The sequence below is a fragment of the Lutjanus erythropterus genome, chromosome 14, assembly GCF_056507025.1.
Source record: "Lutjanus erythropterus isolate fLutEry1 chromosome 14, fLutEry1.hap2, whole genome shotgun sequence".
Classification (NCBI taxonomy): Eukaryota; Metazoa; Chordata; class Actinopteri; order Lutjaniformes; family Lutjanidae; genus Lutjanus; species Lutjanus erythropterus.
In genome coordinates this window covers 27,571,041-27,593,113 of record NC_139330.1, presented here as the reverse complement: position 1 = coordinate 27,593,113, position 22,073 = coordinate 27,571,041, and the positions used below count along the sequence as shown (strand labels likewise).

General features: G+C 40.5%; 1 protein-coding gene across 6 annotated transcripts in view; it reads left to right on the top strand.

Annotated features, from left to right (window-relative positions):
* The window catches only part of ehbp1 (EH domain binding protein 1), a 174,772-nt gene that overhangs the window by 55,464 nt on the left and 97,235 nt on the right, over positions 1–22,073 (top strand). For 4 of the 6 annotated variants that reach the window (XM_084735308.1, XM_084735307.1, XM_084735310.1 and 1 more), the window contains exons 7-11: positions 460–599; positions 2,766–2,879; positions 5,513–5,650; positions 6,976–7,237; positions 10,114–10,360. In XM_084735308.1, the coding sequence (XP_084591434.1) occupies positions 460–599; positions 2,766–2,879; positions 5,513–5,650; positions 6,976–7,237; positions 10,114–10,360 (901 nt within the window). The remainder of the gene's footprint in view (positions 1–459; positions 600–2,765; positions 2,880–5,512; positions 5,651–6,975; positions 7,238–10,113; positions 10,361–22,073) is intronic. The other 2 variants (XM_084735309.1, XM_084735312.1) reach the window with 1 other exon arrangement.

Here is a 22,073-nt window from a genome sequence, read left to right as displayed (position 1 = left end):
AGCCATTTGGCTCGTGGGAAGGAGGTTCGTTTTCCACCCTGACTGATGCTGAACTGCTGAAATACTGAACAAGTTTTTTTCAATACATTATTTACTTTTTTCCTATGTCTGACTACTGGCTACTTTTAAACACAGCATATTTGTAATGATTTATAATTAGTTTAGTCAGGCACTGCTTGCATGCCATGTGGCTCTTGGTCAAGTCATTTAGCCATCCAGTTGATCTGGCCATAATGTACAGCCTTTTCTTACTAAATTGTTACAGGTGATCATAATGTTGATCATTTCTCATTATCGACTTTCCTGTATGTATTCATAATCTTTGGAGAGAGAATCAAAATGCATCCAAGAATAGATCCCCCCCACCCCTAACTTATGTTATGTCCTGTTCAGTCATTTCTACCCATGAACATGAAATTCTGTAACAATTGTGTGTTTTGTTTTGTTTTTGTGGTCCAGGGATGAGGACATGCAAAGCCTGGCCAGCCTGATGAGCATGAAGCAGGCTGACATCGGCAACCTGGATGACTTTGAGGAGGAGAATGAGGAGGACGAAGAGAACAGGGTTAACCAGGAGGAGAAGGCTGCCAAGATCACAGGTAAAAACTGGCAGATAACACTTTTTATTTCTTTGACAGGTGATGGATGTATGCTTTTGTTATATCAGAGATACATTAGCTGAGGTTGATCAAAGTCAACCAGGTAGTTGCTTTGCTAAAATCAGCCATTGGACAATGGCACAGTAATAGCTAACTACTGATCATCAACTATGCTTTTCATTGATCACTTTTTACTATCAGTCAAAGCTCTGTTAATGGTAAGTCAGTCTGTTTAACCAGCTTTTTTGACTAGCAAATCCACATGGCAAGTAAAATGTCAAGAACATCCTGGTAAATCGTGCCATCTTCCCAAACTGACTACTTGGGAGATACAATCTTCAACCCTCCTGAATAATCACCCAGACCACAGTAACCGGGGCCAAGCCTTCAGTGGGGCATCAACTTTGCTCCTTTCTTGATTTCTTTTGTTTGTCTAAGTTTATGCTTCTGTGAGTGCGGGTGTGTGTGCATGCTTTGCATACATAAAAAGCACAAATCTGTAAATTCAGTTTAATTTCTGTTTTTTTTTGCCAGCTTCAGGTTATCTTTCATTGCTTCAGCTCTTTTTTCCCCCTATCCCTATCACCCCTTATTCTTTGCTTTCTTCCTGTGTTGGTGGACTAGTCGTCTAGCCTTCCATACATACATGTTGAGGATTCTTTCTGTGGTCTAATGTATGGGTCCTGCTGCCTCCTGCTTTGCTTAATCCAACTTTTCAAAGTGCAATCTCCTCATGTTAAGCTTCATGCTTTCTCTCCGTTCTGTTCCCTTTCCTGCTCTTTGTCTCATTTATATGTATATGCATTGAGCGCCTACAGCGATGCCTCCCTAGCGTGTGTTTCTGAATCAAAGGGCTGGCCAAGCTGCCAAAACTCCCCACTCTCATACTCCTCCCCTGGATGCTACCTATGCGACAAGCCAGCAAGCTTCACCAGCTATACTAACACTAGGCTAGCCAACGCAAACCCTGTTACATATAGTATGTAAATAATGAAAAGAGAATATATTACACCTAAAAAGGATGTATTGTACATCTCTATGAATATATATTTTGTGTTTGTATTGTTTGTATGTTAGAGTATGCATGTATTTGTTAGCTGTGTGTGTGTTAGATGTTCTGCTGTGCTGCTTACCAACCAAGGTAACCAGGTAAAAACCTCAGCTATGAAAGCTAATGAAAAAAATGATAAACTTTTTTCAGCCGTTAGTGTGTACACATCAAGTGAGTACAGCTTTGCAAAATAGCACATTAGCTGCTCTGGCAATGCTAATGCAGAGTAAAATACAGCATGACAGTATTTATGTACATTTCCCTGTACACAAATATCAGTAGCTGTATTTACGTGGACCCTAATATTCCACTAATATTCATTATAATAGCCCAATCAGAAAAAAAACCTTATGTAACCACCACAATCGGAAGTAATTTTCATTGAAAGTTGTGGTGTAACCCTTTGAAACAGCATTCAGTAAAAATATATTAGCGCTAATGACCATGTAAACACTTAATTTGATCGTTTCTCTCTGGTTGGTGGAAAAAAAATTAGGATTATTGGATGCCTTGATGATTGAAAGGCACATTTGAAAACATGGGTAAAGCCAGAATCCACCAAATATGGACATGAGACCATCTTGAAAAATCTATTAACACTCAGAACCTCTTGTTTTTGCTTTTCTGTAATATTTCCAGCTGATTAGATGCTCTGGAACCACTTTGTACATGTCAAAAAAGAGATATTATGATTAAATGACTCTGACCATGTAAACGCACATCTTATTGGATTACTGGCATCCAAATCCAAATCTAGAATCTCAAATCAGAATGATTTCAATTGGGTTTAAGAAATATTGTCCATGTAACCACAGCTAGTATGTTAGCTAGCTAGTTTAACAATAGCACTATCACTGCAAACATAAAGCATGGTGTACATTACATATATGCATTCTTTTCAAGTATCTACATATTCATGTGTTAAGTGGAGTTTGTGTGTGTGTGTGTGTGTGTGTGTGTGTGTGTGTGTGTGTGTGTGTGTGTGTGTGTGTGTGTGTGTGTGTGTGTGTGTTTGTGAGCGCATCTATGTGGATATTCTCGATGGGTTGTGTTATTTTGCCTTGTTCACTGCTATTCTTCCTTCCTCCCTTCCTGTATGGCCCTGTCGTTTACAGAGATAGTAAACCAGTTGAATGCCCTCAGCTGCTTACATGGGGATGATGATGATGATGATGGTGTCCTTAAGCGAGCACGCAAAGCAACAGCTAAGCCTGCCGCTTCCTCCCAAGGTCTTTTTTCACCTTTCTTTCACCTCTCTCACCCTGTGTTCCTGACTCTTATTTTGTACATTGTGTCTCCTCTACATTACCATCATTACCATAGTTTCCTCTTCCATTTTCTTAGATTTATTTTTCCTAATACCTCCTTTTCTACATTTCCTCTCTTTTTTGTTTTCTCTCTGTCCTTGGTTCAAACCCCCCATTCCCCGATCCTCCTATACATTGGTATTGTGATCGTGTTGTGGTCTTACAATTTATCTTGATTCCATGTGGTGATGTGCTGTGCAAGGAGTTGTGAACACATCAGTTGGTGTTCATCCTTTTGGTTCCTTTTCTTTGTTTTTGGATAGTGTTGCTTTCCCCATTCTTTTACTGCAATTGGTAGTGAACCAAACCAGGTAAACGGTATCCAAACACACATACAAAAAGAAACATCTTTTCAGGAAATCAAATGTTATGGTGCTTTGTTTTCAAATTGGAATTAAGTTTGTTTTCAGTTGAGTTGTGTATTGGATGTGTGCAGGATGTCAACAGATCCTTGAAAAGGGTTAAATGTCTTGATTTCAATTCAATTCATCACTACTGATAAAATGCCTGAAAAAGTATTAAATAATCTTAAATTCAGTTTGAGAAGGTCTTAAAGGAGACATCTGTAATGTATTTACTGTGATAAATCATAAATGGCCATGATATGTTATCAGAAATAAAGGAAACATGCTAAGTTGAAATACTCGCTCCTCTGACAACAGCTCTGCAGCCGTGGTGTCCCCCTTTTGAAATTTCTGTTCCAGCCTGAATGACTGTCTGTATATATCATCAGAATTCATTAGTAATCTTTTAGAAAGAGTAGATGTAGATAATGTTTGGATTGAGTTATATTTCAATGGAGTCTGGCAGGCAGAAGGCAAGCAATCACTGTACTGAAGCTTCAAGGTGTGTATTTTTGGAGCAGTGGACTTTTGTTTCCAGGGTAACTTAGTTTTACATTGACAGACAATTGACAGTTACACACAGCTCAGCAACTTACAGTCCTGGACTCGTTTTTGCTCATAACAAGCAACGGCGAGTCCTACATTGTAAGTTGAGTAAGTTGATTTGACAATAACTGTCAAATTACCATGTCTTGTGCTCCTGCAGTGTTTCTACAGCTTGCCTGATTTAATAAGCTTTCAACCGGTTCAAAGTTAAGTCTGTGGCTCCAGCTTGCTGTTTGGACTGGTGTACCCACTTTTGGATGCACAGTTGTTATTTATTGCTTTTTTTAAATATGTATTTATTGAATGTTATAAGCATGGTCTAAAATTCGCTCCATGCACAAAATTGCTACACATTTAATCTCTTTTATTCTGTTACAGTCTTTAAGGTTTTTTGCTTTTTTAATTTTTTTTTTAACAAACTTTGTTCCCTGGTGACCACCTTAGCATGTGTCCGGATGGCATGAAGGAGCTAGTGACTTAGCTAACCTGCATTGCAGGTGCACCAGTCAACTTGAACTGGTGATTTGCTTCACGTGGCCCCTCACACATTCCTTATTCAGAATATAAATACAAGGAATGATATTTGCTAAATAATGTCTAGGACGCATTGCCGGATAATCAACCTATTGGGTAAATGTTCTTAAACTCAACCAGTTATTGTCATTGTGCCTGACTTAAAAACCTGAACTGACAATAAATGTATCATCACAGAAAAGTATGCTAATATCTTTGCATTTGATGTAGTTTTATTGCAAAATTGGCCTTAAATTTTATTAAACAGTGACATTAAAAAGTCTTACATTTAACTTGTTGATATATGTAGACACTTTGCTGTGGTATCTTGGGCCAAAACTTCATTTGGGACTCCAGGTTTTCCACTCCTGTCCTTTGACTGGAAAACAAGTGAGTGGCCCCCGGCTCTTCTGCCTGAACCGTAAACAATCACAAACTACATTACGCACTGGCACACACACGCGTATGTAAATACACACTCATGCACATGTGCACTTACCATGGCCTAAAATGGATCGTCAATGTTGTCAGTAAGAGGCTAGGAAAAGTGCTGCACCTCTTATCAGCTAGCAGCACTTCACATAGCCAGCCTACATATAGACCAAAAGACTCACACTCACATGCACACAACACTTTCCTCTTTGCTCACATTCTCACACAGCGCTCAGCGGCACTTCTTGGCATCTACCTCACACACATTTACTCTCTTTTCAAGCTGACCCACACCCAGGCAGCATGCGATTAAGCTACGGTGAGGATGATGAAGATAAAGTGGACAATTCTCAGCCATTCCTGCGTGGATCTCCATAGCAACCCTATACTGCCTTCACTCTTTCCCACAGTAACCCTCAATAACACACATTTTCTCAGAATGCCACTACTGTACATGCATTCAAGTGGAGCTGAGGAGCACAGAGAAGTTTAAAGCAGCACTTCCCAGCAAGAGGGATTACTTTTACAAGACTGAATGGTCTTGATGCTCATGGTTCACTCCAAAGTGCAGATACTGGTATATTTGGGTTTGTGAATGTTTGTATTCATTTCATTTTGGGATGTGTATTGTGCTATAGTTATTTTTGACCCTGTAGTTGTCAGTCTTCTTCATCACTGTTATTCGTCTGTTTGACTTTGTGTTGCACTTTGTGACAATAGAGCTGATCAACAAGCTGAACTTCCTGGAGGACGAGGATCAGGAAGCTCCTCCTGCCATGAGCACCAATCCGTTTGATGACCCTGATGATGACCTTCATCCTAACCACCTCAACCCATTTGGTGATCCTGATGAGGAAGGTATGTTCAACTCTGTCAGCATCTGACAAAAACATAGTCAATCCAGTTTTATTGTGGTGGATGAATATTGTTAGTAACTTAAGCTGGTTTTAGCTCTTGTTATCAAGCGATAAAAGTTAAGGTGTTTATTTTGGGAGAGTCAGTAGAATGACAGGTGTGGTTTGGATGTGCACATGCCTTGACTGTGTGTAATCATGTGTAATTGTAGCAGGTAGGCTTCAGTGCTTTCAGTCAAACAGCTAAACCAATATTTTTGTCTGACCACCTGAGTAGACAGGTGTGTATTAGTATGGATTATTTGTTTTTGAGTGGCATTCTCCCCACACATAAAGCTCCCACTGTGGTGCTTGTATGCTTGTTTAAGGTGTCTTTTTGTCATGTTTAATCTGAACCTTATTGTCTATGTGAGACTAGGATTTTGCTTTCATGTTCATATTTTTTATATTTTTGTATATATATATGTAAAACTGTTGCGTGACATCCTAATCTTATAAAACCAGCTTACATTTACTTTTTTCTATTCAGTAGCACCTCTGTGTAGGCAAGCATGGACAGCAGTGGGAACAGAGGAATAGTTCTATTTGAGAACCGGCTTCTTATCAATTCCCATTCCTATGCATCTGTGTCTGATATTGTCAGTTCCTTTGGATCTGAGCACACTAAAAATGTTAGAATTGTGAAATAAAATTAACTTGTGATATAACATTAAAACTCCAATAAATTGCCATACTCTGTGTCCATTTTAGTTGTCTTTTAAGTGCACTAAAGCACACATAAGTATGAGTTAACAAACTGCACTAGAACCAGACCGATTTCTGCCTGATATTGGCTTAGCACAGCTGTATTGATATCAGTGTATATCTAATCCTATATTTTTTACAGAATATAATGCAGGTTGTTTTTAGTAAGTTTATGTTTTTTTAATATGTTGTTACTTATAATTATTAAAAATGCTAGTGAAAATAAAAGATAATGGATATTAGAAGATGTGTGTAGATATTTGAGGCAAGTAATACTGACATTAGCGCTATAAAACAATCCATGGAGAATCCACTGGTTGACTTGTGGCTCAGCAATTTCTTTATTTTAGGTGTTTTAAAAACCACAATATGAGAAGTCATGTGTATCCATAAAGCTTAGCTAGTTACCAAGACTACGGCCCCATTTTTTTATTATGCTGCTGCCCAGCTCTCTCCCTCCGTGGGGTGACAAGATACCAAAGCTCTTATAAAATAAAGAAGATACTATTGAGTCACTGAGACTATGTTTTACAAGTCAAGTATAATATGTGTTGTCGTCAGAGCTCTCTCCTTTCTGTCAAACAGAGCCCCCTGCCCAGCCAGTCTTAAGGCAGCGGGTTGATGATGATTCCTTCTATGACCACGACTCTTCGAATCCGTTCAACGAGCCTGATGAACCTGGGACACGAACACCCCCAAACCCCTTCGATGAGCCCGACCAGGACGTGGACCTCCAGCCAGCCCCAGAGCTCCCAAAGCCCAGACAGAGGAAAGGAGTGCGGCCTGTTGACATGAGCAAGTACTTGTATGCCGACACCACTCCCAACGAGGACGAGGAGCTTGACGAGTAAGACTTAATTTCTTCATTATGTACCTAATATTAACCCTGGCATGACAGATATCATGACTATTCACTCTTTGGTAACTGATGGGTTCACATTGTTGTGGTAATGGTTTCAGATGACAATAACAGACTCATTTGCATTTGATGGAGTAGCAATTTGAAATCTTCAGGTTTGGATGACAGTGTGACAGGAATGAATGTACCTTGAATGGTTTGTCCTGTTGTTCTTCTCACTTTAATTTGCATTAGTTAAACTTTAACTTGCATTGTTATAAGAAAAAGTTACCTGGAACCCTTTTCCGTATGTATACAGTGCATTTAACCTTTTGTGTATGTCAGATTAGAGAAGCCTCTCTTATATTGTTTGCTAGAGGGATTTGGATCAACATAGTTTCCTAAACTTTGAAGCAACACAGCCTACTGACATGGTTTCCGTGTCCATGAGTAGCCAATACTAGAAGCAGTCTGGAAGGATCCGGGCTGCCCAGCTTGGTTACAGTTGGCAGGCCAAGTCGTCCAAGACCCCTCCTTATAGAGGGGGCACTTTCAGCCCCCCCATCAGGGCAGAGTGACGAGGCAGCTCTTTCAACGGGAACAAGGGCCCTGTTGTTTCACTGCATTCTTTAACCTTGTCTCCCTCCTTTCCCTCCTCTGTCGTTACTTCCCTCCCTCCCACCCTCCCCCTATCAGCTTGTTGCCCCATACTTTCCCTCCTGGCCATCCTCCTCAACTTCCTCCCCAGACTCTGCTCATTTTTATTTCACCTTCTTCCTCTTTCAACCTGCCTTCTTTTATTCCTTCCTTCTCTCTTTCCTAATTGCTTTTTAAGTTTTATGTCACTTCGGTGTGTCAGTATTGCAGTCAGTTCAGTGATGCCTAGTTACTTCATAAGCAAGAACATTCTAATAAACTTAAACAACTGGAATCATGGAGGGGCTTAAAATAAAACATTAAGAACAATGGCATCACCAATAAACAATACAGAATAAGCAATACACAAGCCACACAAATACAGTAATAAAACATGACAAGAAGTAAAAATAAAATGATAAAAAAAAAAAAAAAAGGCATAGAAAACGTAAGATATGGGATAACAGGAAGGCTAACTTATAAAATGTGTTTTAAGTTAAGCGTTAGCCATTACTCTGGACACCTTTTTAGGTTCATGAGTAGATGATATGTGGAACAGGTGTATTAATTATATTTTATTATAACTGTAATGACACTGAGCTTTGATAAATCATAAAAACAGATTTTTGCCACTCGCCTGCTAAAGATGTAGCATTACAGTAAAAGAAACCATGCATTCAAAGAGATGACATCTCTTACAACCTCAGCAAGTTTACAATAACATTTAATGAATGAATAAGAGCTTGGACAACATTTGTAGGGATTCTTCTGTAGCACTGTGCACAGCAGAATGCCTCACTCATAGCGTCTGACCTCTGCAGACGTGGCCGTGTCTAAATTGTAAATGTAAACTCGTAGGTTTTGGCTGTTGAGCGAAGCTGTCACACAGATCGCCGTATGTTTTAGTCCTCTTGGCTGTCTAAAGACAGACAGGTTATTGACTGGCATGTTTCTTTTGCCCTGTCTCTTACACCAGGAGCAGTTCTCTGCAGAATAGAAAGTTCAAGAGGGCAGCACAGTGTTTTGACTGGAGTCCTTTCACATGTCTTTTAGCCAGTGCTGGTCTGTTAAAGCTGCTCTATAGGCCTGCCTGCTTGTCTTTTCTTCACTTCCCTTCTTTCTTTCCCTCTCTGTATTGCTCTCCGGTTAGACGGGCACTGAGCTTTAACCATCTCTTTTAGACAGATACCTAGTCAATCAGCTTTTTTCTTTCTCGCTCTGGCTCTCACCCCCACCCTCTCCATCCAATTCTCTTGTTTGTTTAGAATCGCTTGTTGCATGTTGAGTGAATGTCTCAAGGCCGTGCCCCTGCTTTCAGTGCCACAAGCATGCCTGTATATTGATAACACTATGGTATGTGTGTAAGAGTGCCTCTGTGTGTGTGTTTCAGTGCATGCTTGCATGTATGTGTGTGCTTTCATGCTCCTGCGTCCCGTCTGTCAGTAGTCCACCTTGGGCAGCAAGGATATGAGGTCACACAGACCTGACCTCAGTGCACCTGCATCTTCTATTACCCTGCCACTTGTGTGTGTTGGTCGTTGTATTGCACCAAACTGTTGCTGCCATTTAGCATTATGTTTAACTAAACAATAGGCGGTTTGAGCCAAAGTGCTGAAAATTCATGGCTGGATGTTTTAATGGTTGGTACACTGACATTTCACCCAATAAGGATCCCTAAATGTTTCTTGTGTGTCTAATTGTGTGTTTATTGGTGTTTTTTTTATGTGTTTTATTTTGAATAAAGTTTTCGTTATTTCTTGCAATGTTGCCAGTTTTGGTTTGGCATCAAACACTGTTGGTCTTTGAGACAAATGGTCATATAAATCTTAATAATTTAACACATGCACATTACTGTAACTTAAAGCTGGAGTAGGCAGTTTGTTTTTTGGTGTCATTGGGCAAAAAATGTCATAATAACCTTTGAGATTATTATAGTTAAGTGATCTTAGGGAGGACTAGACTTTTGATCCTCCTCTCAGCTCTGTTTTTAGGCTGTAGAAAATCTAACATGATGGTAGACTTTGGCCAATCACAGCCTAGTAAGATAGATGATTGTTGAGTCTCATTCACAAAACTTTAGTATTTGACACCATGATAATGAGACTCAGTAATCAACCATCTTTCTTCAGAATTACTTACTGCACCTTTAAATTTAACAGAAAATTGCAGTCTGTGTGAAATCCATGCCTTTTCTAACTTGACATCTTTTTGTCTTTTGTCTGTCACCTGTCCTTTCCCTCCATTCCCAGATCTAACCCATTCTACGAGCCAAGGACATCGAGCCCCACGCAGCCCCCTGCTGGCGGCCCCTCCCCGGACGTGGGCAGCAGCCAGAAGAGGAGGGCTCCCCCGCCCCCAAGTTCTAGTACTGGCCTCGGCCCCAGTCCACCAGCTCCCAAACCCAGCCCTGTCCCAGACCGGGAGCGAGCCCAGCCAGTCGGGCCCAGCCCAGTGGCAGCAGTGATGGGGAGAGAGCTGGCCTCATCTTCCCCCAAGGTAACCAGGCTTCACTTGAATGTAATGAACTTGATTTATCCCCACGACAGGCACACAGACACATGTGACAAGGAAAAAACAAACATGATGAATAAAATAGTGTCTAGCAGTCTCAGCAGTGGGTTGCAGTCTGATGCTTAATGCATAATAGGTTGGGATAATTTTTTTTCTAAGTATATTTTGTCAGGCTTTTGTGCCCTTCTTAGGATTGAACAGTTGTAGAGAAGACAGGAAAGGGTAGAGTGAGGGGATGACACACAGCATAGGGCCACAGGGGGGAATCAAACCTATGGCCGCTGCAGACGACCATCAGCCTTAGTACATGGGTCACATGCTCTACCAACAGAGACACTGGGGTGGCTCAGTTTCTCTAAAGGAGATCCCCTGAAATCCAAAGTGTAATTTGTGCACTACCTCTTAGTGAGTTCACCATCAGATAGGGTTTATATATGCCTTTTCCCACGTATGTGTGAAGCTTTAACCCCATTAGGTCATGTGTCCATTTAGCATTGTTCCATCGGCAGATCTGGCCTTAGCTCTGCTTGAGCAGTGAAAAAAAGGCTGTGCATTGGTTGTATTTCTATAACAAGCAGATTGACATTAGTGAGGTACACAGAAAAAAAAGATGTAGCTGGGCTGTGTGTGTATGTGGCTGCTCTCTGGAATTAGAAAACTTTTTCCAGCTGCAAAGTGGAGTATTTTGGACTCTGCAAATCGGAAGGCGTGAGGGTGCAATTCTTGAATACTTGGGGTTAACTTTGGCTGATTTTCATGTGTTGTGTTGCTAGCTTGATAGACTATTTTTCTGTGCTAAAAAAAAACATAGATGCACCAAACATAAGATGTAAAGTTCAGAAACACTTTGTAACATTGATGTAATACACCAGGTTCAATGATTTGTTGTACAATTTATATAATTAATTCTCTGAGAATCTTTCATATCCAAGTAAAACATGTATTATAACTAAAATATCCCTAAAGGAATCGATATCGAATCAACTTGGGACCTTGTGAATCAGAATTGAGTCGATTCAGGAAATCAGTGGTGATACACAGCCCTACAATGAAAGATTCATGTTCAGTCATATTTACTCTTCAAGAATGTTTGTCAGATGACCAAAGTTTCAATTAGTTTGCCAATAAAAATAAATCTTATGTAATTTTATTTATATCATAACACAGACAGTACGTCTTTAATATAAACTGAACCCTCTAGGCACTAGTCTTCCTATTCTTCATTCTGACTCGTTCTTTGTAGCATGTGTTATTATAAGTAAGTGACTTGAAGCATTTTGTGGGTGTGTGTTCGCACTTGTGTGTCCACATCCAGTGGTCCTTACATTAGCTTTTTTTCCGCCTGCACAATCCCATCTCCTGCCCATTCTTTATGCTCATGAAACTCCCCAGCTCCTCATTTGAATATAGGTATTTGTTTATTGGGGTGTTTTCGTATGTTTATTTATTTATTTAAATTAGGTAAATCATGGCTGGGTCTAATTAAATGGCTGATGGTCACACACACTCACGGCAGGAGTCAGACCACTGGTGGGGAATGATTGGCTGGGGGTGTGGGCATGGGTGGGGGTTAAAAATGTGTGTGTGTGCGTGGAGGAGGGGCTCAATGAGGCTATGTGGGGCTTAAACACAGGGGGCTTAACTACAGCAGAGCGATCACAAGGGGGTGTTGACCCCCTGTGCACATACACACACACACTCACACATGCAAACACACTCTATACAGTTACTTATGCACACACAAACACACACAGGTCCCTCCTCCCCATGCAGCTGGCTAGCTGACTGTTTTAGTGTAGCTGGGCGGTGATGCTGGCCGTCCATGTAATTATGGCACAGTGCCTTTATCACCCAGCTGCAGTTGCCTGTGACCGTGGGTGAGGGGGCCTAAACCACTTTAATTACCCAAAGCCAGTGGCCTGTGGTGGGCCACACTTCGCCAAGAGATGCCCCTGCCTCTGGAGCTTGGGACGGAGGGAGGGAGGGATGCAAAGAATGAATAGTGGTTAAGGGATGAAGAGGAGGGGGGTGCAGTGAAGGCGAATAGGTGGAAGATAGTGAAGGGTAGAGGGAAGGAGAACAGTGGGGGGAAGAGAAGGAAGATGGCCAGGGAATAGTAGAAAGAGAGATAGGATGTTCACAGTAAACAAGGATAGGCCTACAGGGTTTGTTGACATATACAGCCAGTGTGAATAGGTTTCTCTTTCTTATTCACACCAAGCAGGCACACACACACACACACACACACACACACACACACACACGCACACGCGCATCTCAGCCATGTGTAGGCTGTGAGATGACCTTTGAATGTATGAAGTCAGAGAGGATTAAGAGGAGACATTCCCACTATGAGAGGCCAAGACGAAACCAACACATCATCACACTATGGACGTGTGCTGAGTATAGATGTGCATTTGTGCTCACATACATGTATGTATCTGTTCTTATAGTTTCTAGTACGCCTTAGGCTCAGTTCAGTGTGTAGGCACTGGGGCTGTTATAACCTTCCCCCAAAACATGGCTAACCTCTACCTCTCTCATATAAGACGTTTCAAGGTGTATATTCTCCATTTATATTTATTTCTACCAGCTATTCATGTGGGCAATTGGTGTGTAGGACCAAGATAAACGCAAATGCAGACATCGAGGTCTAATCTCACAATGTGAATAGAAACTGATATATTGAAAGACACCCTGTTCAGTTATTCATTTACAACCTACCCTGAAGGCTGTGAAATGTCTCATACACATGTTCTTAAACGAAATCTCGTCTTTGCTTAGCCAAAGAGAAGAGATTAGCATGCCTTGTATCACATTTACATTTTACACATTCAGTATTCAGTCAGTACAAAGCTAACATAAGTGCAGTGGTTGAACAAGCTTGGGCTGCTTGATCACAATAGTTGCACCCAACAAATAGTGACGAGCTTAAGGGTCAGAGCGTTAGTGCTCAACTAATATTCCTGTGATCATCTACTGAAATTTAAAAGATAGGAATAGAAAAAAAAGCTAAAAGAAGAAAAATACCATGAGTTTTGTCTCAAGATAAGGAAAGCAGTAGAGAAGGAGGATATGGTGAAGGGAAATTTGATCATGGAGAAATGATGATGTGAGCCACTAAAATACCAATTCATTATGTACTAAATATGAATAGTGTCAGAACATTGTCACAATACCAAAATTCCGCTTTTTGATATCAGCAAAAGGAAACGTGCAATACCGCAATTTCTTGTCATGTATCAATTCACTTGGAGAGATTTATCATTAAACTTTATCGTAGATGTACTTTTAGCCTCCTTGTCATTGCATTAAACCCATCCACTTCAATTCCAGCCTGTGAAAAATCAGGACATCTGCAAGACATATGGTGTACACCCACTTACTCTATACACAGGTATTACACATATGGATTGATTTACATTAAGCTCTCACAAGAGCTCACAGCTCTGGATTTTTGCCAGTCAAACACTGACAGTTTATAGTCAGAATAAGATTGCAATATTGAGCAACTCAAATGCATTTATTGAAAGATGCAGGATACCGGTTGCTGGGGTTTTTCCATCTTGAGACCATCCATAGGGAACCTGTGAAAACAAAGCTTAGCAAATTTACATTTAGCATGCAGGATCAGTAGATAGACATGTAAATGTAGATGTACAACATGCAGTATCTACAGAGGTTCCACATGTTTTCTTGTCCATGATGCAGAGCAGGCTGTAGGTCCTTGCGCAACCCAGCAGATATTGTAGAGCGCATACAATTAATGCAATGAGGCACTTGTGTATGTGTTTCTTCTTCTCTTCATGTTGGCCTCCACCTGACAATACCAGGTGACAGTAAGTCCCACTGGGACCTCATATCCGCATATTTCACACTAGGTCTGGCTTAAATGAGGATGTTTGCAATGAATAAGGCTGAGCATCTGCATTCTGTTTTTTTTTTTATTGTTGCAAAAATGGACTCAGAGTGCTCTAGTATGGCTGCAACATTTTACAGTTGGCAGCTTGACCAAAGGAAGTGAAGGGAGAGGCCTTCTCTGGCTCGATCTTTGGTGGTGGCTATAAAGAGAAGGTAATGCATGTATTTACCTTGACTCATAAGCAGACTTCTGTGCTTGATGAAATGCTTCAAATGTCACTTTCTTCTTTTAACAGAGATACAAGCTAATATTTTTTAAGCACTGGCCCCATGGGCCACCAAGCCTCTAAATTTGGTGGTCTCAAATGTAAATGTATGTAGAAACGATAGCAAAAAAGGCAGTTTAACACAATTTAACAAAACCTGTCTTAACTGTGATGATTGTGTTGTCCACTTTGTCCCACGAGTTGTGATGTGGTGTTTGCTGAAGGCATTATTTCTGATTGAAAAAACGAGCTAGACTTCTTGACTAGTTAAGGAAATGTGTGGCACACATCCGCTGTATATTACCTCGTTAAGTGTGCTAGCACATTTAAATGCTTGGCCACTTAAACTCCTGTTTCCATTCACTCCATAATTTTGTTGCTGTTTGTTTTATAATTGGTCTTTTGTGTTTCTGGTTCTTCTGCAAGGATAATGTTAGCAGTTTGAGTTGGCTTATTAAACCCACACTTCAGTAACCCCAACAATGCTAGTAAGTGACGAGTACTGTTTGCTGTTTACATAGAATGATGAACTAAAGGCACAAAGGAATCAGGATGTTGATGAAGGCTCACAGTATGGGGATGAAACTGGGAGTCATCTACATAGAATATTTCGTGACCACAGGCCATTGGGTCATGGTTAATGTTGAACTCTATTTAATATACTGTACATACAGTATGTTAGTTACCTCTAAGTTGTTTTTGTTAGTATCTTAAATCTGTCTTCAGGTTGGTTAAAGTGGCACTTAAGTCTCTCATTTGATGCTTCATGTCTCCCATGCCAACGTGTCTGTCCATTGTCCTGTCTGGGAGATATAGATCCTCAAAGACGTCAAGTTTAAGTTTACCATCTGTGAAGGAGCTGGAAGGATGGAAACGTCTGTGGGATTAATGTAAATGAACAGAGAGAGTTCCTGTTGGGCGGGTTGCGAGCTCTGTCTGGTCTGATTCAGTCCATCTCTTTTCCCTGGGGCTGATTTCACCCCTCCCAGTAATTCAGTGATCCCCTGCTCCTCCTTTTGTTTCATCTCCATCTCTATTCCATAGTCAGCCCGCTCTACACTTAGATGCTCTGATCTTTGGATTTTCATCAAGTTTCCGCTTCATGAATTATTTGCCTTATTTTCATATAAAGAAAAGTTGGAAGCTGGCATATGTCTGTGGGCAAAAGTTTGAGCAAAAAAGTTATATTATCTTAATATTTACTCAAAGAATCTTTGAAAGAGTAGGGCATCTTCAACTTTAGTTGCTGGCACTTAATGTGTAAATATATTTTGGGTTTGCAAGACTTTTCTGTACATAAGCATATACACATTTTACATATATTAGTGTTTAGTTAATTAGTTTTTTTCTGTGGCTTTACAGTACCCTGATAATATTATCTAATTCCATATATGTCTCATAGTACAAACTGTAATAAAAAAAAAAATATATATAATCTTAATCATAATCTAACATGGTGTCTTAACCGCTTTTCCCTCTTATTTCCCTTTCCTCTTTACACACACTTCTTCTTTCCAGAGGTGAGAAAGTGAACCAACACTAGAGGTATGTTGTCTTTCTCCCCTTCAGTTGAAGGGCTTGTGTGATTACTTATGTTAATCAAAGGGTTCAAATTAAATAGAGTTTTGCAGGTTGTGAGAGCTCCTGTGCCAGGGGGAGGCAGAGGCCAGAGCTCTCCTTCCTCTCCCAGACTTTGTTTTCACAGCCCCCCCTTCAGTTCAGACTACCTCCAAATTGAAATTAGAATAAATTAACATTATTTAATTGAGTTCGCAGAAGGCTGCGATATTTCTTAATTAGCTTTCACCGGGGTTCGCGGCAGGAGAGGACCACATCCGTGCAGTGAAGTGTTACTGAGGTTGACGTGACGACTGAGGGATGTTTTTGGAGGACAGAGGGGAGCCCAAGAGACAAGGACAGTCATCTCCGGTCTTACGATCTTTGCCCGCTCCAAGGTCTCTCATCTTGTTATCATTATATCCAGTCCAAAGTTATTCCATCTTCTCTGATAACTTTGACATATCTTTAACGAATAGTCTCAGATGTGGGATGTAAAGAATGGCCTAATGCTTTTAATCAATGGTTAAATACATTTTCTATGTTACTTCCTATGCTAAATATTTTTCAATATTTTGAATTTGAATATGATGGGTGTCCTGTACTAGAGCAAGACTTGTCAATTCTCTTTGCTTGTTTTAAAAGAAAGGATGAAGAATTAATTAATCGTACATTCTCCTATATTTGCAAGCACATTTCTCAAGACACTAATGTGAGTGTTAGTGTTTGTTGCTTGTGATAATGTTCATAGTTCATTGTTGAGAAAACACTGAACACTTTCTTGCTGATCAAGGTTCATTTAAAATGTAACTTAAAAGTAAATATCAGACATGGCTAAATAGTATCCCCTCCCTCCAATAATTCCAGTGTTATTTGTATTGCTTCTGTATGTTGTAGGGTTAAAGTTAAGGATCAAAAGAGAACATTGTCTCTTAAATTTCAGAACCTGGAATCAATATTCACAGGGAAAACATCATGGCGGTCCATTTCTGAGACTAAGGCATTGAAGACTCCTCTTGGCCACATTGGCCTTTCCATAAGCTGTGTAATATTAGGAGAATAATCCTTGAGAGGCATAAGGCTAAGTCAGTACTTCTCAATGTCTGCCTTTTCCTAGTGTGGACCCCTCCCCATCTCTTACTTGCGGTCTCTGAGTGGTCTGTCATTGGATCTTGTGGGAGAGAGGAGACCCAGTTTCTTCTGTCATGCAGTTTAGGTCCACTCATTGAGCTTCCTGTTGTTTCGTGCTGCAGGGCATCGCTGTCATCAAGTTAGGTAGGAAGGTATAAGGCATTACTGACTACTGATCTCAACTATTTGGATCCCCTCTCAAACATAAAGTTGAAAAAGTATAAGGGAATGTTCTGAGTCTAGTTGTGAAATACTGTTTTTACACTGAAATTAGTGTGTATATATGTGGGATTTTTAAATGCTGGATAGCATTGAAAAAGCTGTTTTTAACTGAATCTTTGGGATTTTAAGTTTAGTTTCTCTCTTGTGTCGTTGTTTGTGCTTTCAGGTGTCTGGCTTAATTTACTGTTTCATGTTTGCTTTCAGCCCGGTAGGGGGTAGCGGTGATAGATTAATGCGAATGAAAACACTGCATTTCCTAATTTTATTGCTTCAAAATAAAAGTTTTTAGATAACAAAATAATTGGGACTGACTGACCTTTACTGTGAAGAATGCTGTGAAGGATGTTTATCCACTGTTTCACAAACACTCGACTTAAGACAAGTGCATTTCAGTTTAATACACATCTGCAAATGGATGCAAAGTGTGCTTGGCTGATGCACTGAGCTAAACCAGTAGCATGTGTATGGAAAAGGAGCAAAATAGTTACAGAATTTACCGACATAAGCAGCAAGACTATATTGCCTCTGCCGAAAAGGGGCAAAAATTAGTGTGGCCACGTGGATGTCAAGTTGCCATCACTGGCCATCAGAGCTGGAGCTGATAAATACCTATCATTTGACAAAGGACTGAATGCTGATTGTACCTTTTACCAGTGAAGACAAAAGCCAGATGTTACTGGGTGTCGGTATGTTTGTTTCCAGTGTAAATGGGGCTTAAGAGTCAGTTTTAGGTTTGCCTGTTGTGGATAAGAACTGGACATGTGCCAAACCAAACAAATACCCAAATATTTGAATCAATTAACTCTTGAGACTAACAGGAGTTTTGGCTTGATACACATTGTTGATCTTGAAGTCTCACAGGGCAGACATTGGTATGTTTAATCGTGTTAAGTGAATAGATAAAACTCTAATGTCCGTGTGTTCAAGGACTATTCGAAATTCAATTTTATATACGGTCGCCATGAAAGAAGAAGCACATTTGTTGTGTGTACTAATGTGCAGTCTTGTGTGTGTTTGTGAGGGATATATTTTGATCCAGTTACTGTAATGCGGCTATCATTTTTCCACCTCTTCCTCTGTTGGGTGCATGTCGAGTTCACAAGTTAAGCACTGCGAAGAGCTCACTCTCCTCAATACCCGCGCCGACTGGTGTAAAAGGGCCTTCCGCAAAGCGCCGCTTGTAATCTGCCTTTGGTAAGTCCTCCTTAGTTTTATCTGCCAAGGATTACCTCACAAGCTGCAAGCAGGAGAGAACGAGGGAGACGCAGAGCAAGAGAGAGAGAAATGAAAAGCAAGTCAAACAGAAAACGATGAAGATGGAACAAAATGAAAACAAATCGCTGTGTAATCTCTGAAAGAGAGAGAGACCTGCTTTAGAGTTGAAGGGAAGTTTCCCTCGCCACTCATTTAGAGAGGGAATTGACTAATCCCTCCATGATTGATGTCTGCTATGAGAGGCTCTATAGCAGACTAATAGGGCTTATGAGGATGACCAGAAAGTCCTTTATGTGTGCGTGCCTGTGTGTGTGTATATATGTGAATGAACCAAACCTTTTTGTCTTGTGTGTCCTTCTATCCAGTGGTCATAGAGGCCAGGGGTTTGAATGACATAGCGGCCGAAGAAGGGGTAACTTTATCTTAATCTGGTTTTAATCTGCCCCCAGTCCTCCAGGTGTGTGTGGGCTTAAACCCACAAGGATCCAGGGTTTTGGGGTGAGGTTTAAGGGGGCTTCGGGTGAGGAGATACAAGTCCATGCACTTGAAAACTCCTTCAACCCCCAGAAGGTCTAAGACCCCCCGCACTTTCTCGAGAGCTACGCTCACTTAGTCATGCCATACCTTACTCCCGTCATCCTTAAGTGGCCCCTGCTACATTTTAATTGAATTAAACCAACCGTTCTCCATAATTTAAAAAGGACCTTAGAAGTACCTTATGAATTAGTCTGAGTGATTTGTCTTTCAAATTGTGTGCGTGTGTTTAAGTGTGTGTGTGTGAGCGCGTACACACATGTGCACTCATGTGTCTGTGTTTGAGAAAAGGAGAGCGAGTGTAGAAATGATAAGGCTTTAATTGCCTCTGTATAAAGCCCTCCAGCACCCCCTCTTTAGGACTGTTATGGTATGCAGGTGTGTGCTCTTATGTGCTATATGAAATACTAAGTGGCATTTTCAGTGCTTAACTCACTGATCGCTGAGTGGGATCATTCCCTTAGCTTTTAATTGAGCACTCTCATAGGAGCTTAGTTGACCTCAACAAGATTTGATCATGCAGTCCTTGATCATAATGTAATCAGAACATACATACAGTACAAACATGCATACAGCGAGCTCACACACAGAATGTCCTCCTACTGGAATATTGTTGGAATGCGGCAAATTTGAGCCCAGTTAGTACCTAACATTGGTTAGCTTCTACTCTGTATTTGAGACTATTCTGCTATAACACTCATTTCTAGGGCTGCAAACAACAGTTATTTTCATTATCAATAAATCTTTCATTCATTTGTCTTGTTTTATTGATAAGTTGTTGGGTCAATAAAATGTCAGAAAATGGTGAAAAATGTTGATTGCTGTGGGTGAGGGTTCTCAAATGTCTTTTCAGTTTATTTTGATAAAAGGCCTAAAAAGTTTAATTAGAGAATATGGACCTTTAAAAAAAAAAAAAAAAAAAAAAACAGAAAGAAAACACTCAAAGATTAATCAAGTCTCAAAAGTTTGAATCTCTGATAATGAAATAATATAAAAATTACAATATATCATGTAATAATATAGTCATTTAATAGTTGACAACTAGTTGATTAATCGACTAAATGTTGCAGCTCTACTAATTTGTAGTCACCTTAACAGCAAAACACATCACTCATTTTTTGCCCAAATGGTGATTTCATTTGTTGATCCAAAACTAGTCCACACCGAAAAATGTTGGGACTCATAGGCAGACATTTAGGAATATTAATCCTAATGTCTTTGGTGATGCCATAACTTTCCTCTTGTAGCATCAGCATGTAAAATGTTCCATTTCTCAGAAAATTTAGTGCTGACAAAATGTCTCAAAATCTGATGACTGAATTCCTGTCATCCTTTGCCAACTGCAGACTGATGGTAGAATGTTAACATACGAAATACCACCACAAAAAAGAGGAACTTCTTGGGCCAAACAGTGTAGTATTAGATGATCTGTAAATTAAGGTTTGATGGAGCATTAGACCAGGTCAATAACTCTACCACCACCCACCATGTACCACCATGTCTCAAAGTGGTGACCATGTGATCACCTGGTGTCCTTCTCTGCTAAATATGAGAACCTACTTGAAAGCATGAGTGATGAACCATAAACTACTCCCTCAGTTATTCACATGTTCTCTTCTGTCTCTTTACTTTCTTTATCGATACCTCCTCTTCCTCCTCCTTGATGCTCTTGTCATCCTCCTCCCTCTTTTTCTCTGCCTGTGTGTGTAGAGTTTCCCCCGCCACACCCGTCCTCCATCAGTACGTGTGTGTTGATGCATGTGTATTCTGATCAGGAGTCAAAGGGGTGACTTTGTAATTATGTTCATTTTAATTGGCTGTGCTATCACCCCTCTCATCACTTTGGAGCCCACACAGAGCTGGACAATGGCAGTCTGCAGTGGGGGGGTTGCACAACTGCTGTGTCAAGACCCCCCCCACATACACACACACACCTCGTACATGCACACACACAGAGTCAGCCTCTTTACCTGCGGAACATAATTCCTAAAGTGGCCTCCTTAATGAGTTTTCCCTGCCCAGGCTTAGATTAATTGATAAATGGCGGTGTTATCGGCACGGCTGATCTCTGAATCCATTGCACCTCTAATTTGTTTGTTGAACATGGCAGTTAAAGGAGATTAATACGTTATAGATTTATAAGCGCCACCTCCCCCCTTCTCTTCCTCCTTCTCTTCGTTCTCCCAAAGCTTATTTATTTATCAGAGGAAGATGAAGAGGTGGAGGAGGAGGGAAGAGATGGGAGGCCTTTGGATTCATATTCATGATTTCAAGGCAAGTTCTTTTACTTGGGCAATAGTATGTAACTTCACAATATGTACACATTCACATTGGTCAGTCTAGTTATGATCAACACTATGAATATTGTTAGAAGGCATCATGTGGTCAAAGTGTGAAGTATTAATTGGGCTTAATGAAAACAACAAAGAGCACAGTTGACCTGACAGTCAATATTTCGTATGCAGGAACCAACCAAGTAAACCCATACGAAACTTGATCATTTCTGCAAAAGGTTTAATGGTGTCCTGATCACACCTCTTCTATATGTCACTGTGCATCCTCACTCATAGCTCCTCTGGCAAGCCTCGTCTCTGAACTCTGACTCAGAACTGATGACAAAAGGTGGTTGAGACCTACAGTAATGTTGAGAGTAGTGGATGAGGAGGAGAAAGACTGACCCAGAAGCGTTTTGTAATCTCTTCTGCTGGATGTGTGTAACTCATATGAAGGAAAAGATGGAGGTGAACTCACCATCAGTACCATCAGAGATGTTGTCTTGTTTTGTTTCTAACTGGATTCCAGCTTCCATACCATCGATCCCCAGCACCCCTCCCCTTTACAGCACACACAGCTTCTCAAGCTCAATCTCAAACCTACCCACCCTGCGTGTCTTTTTTTTTTCCCCCCCAGCC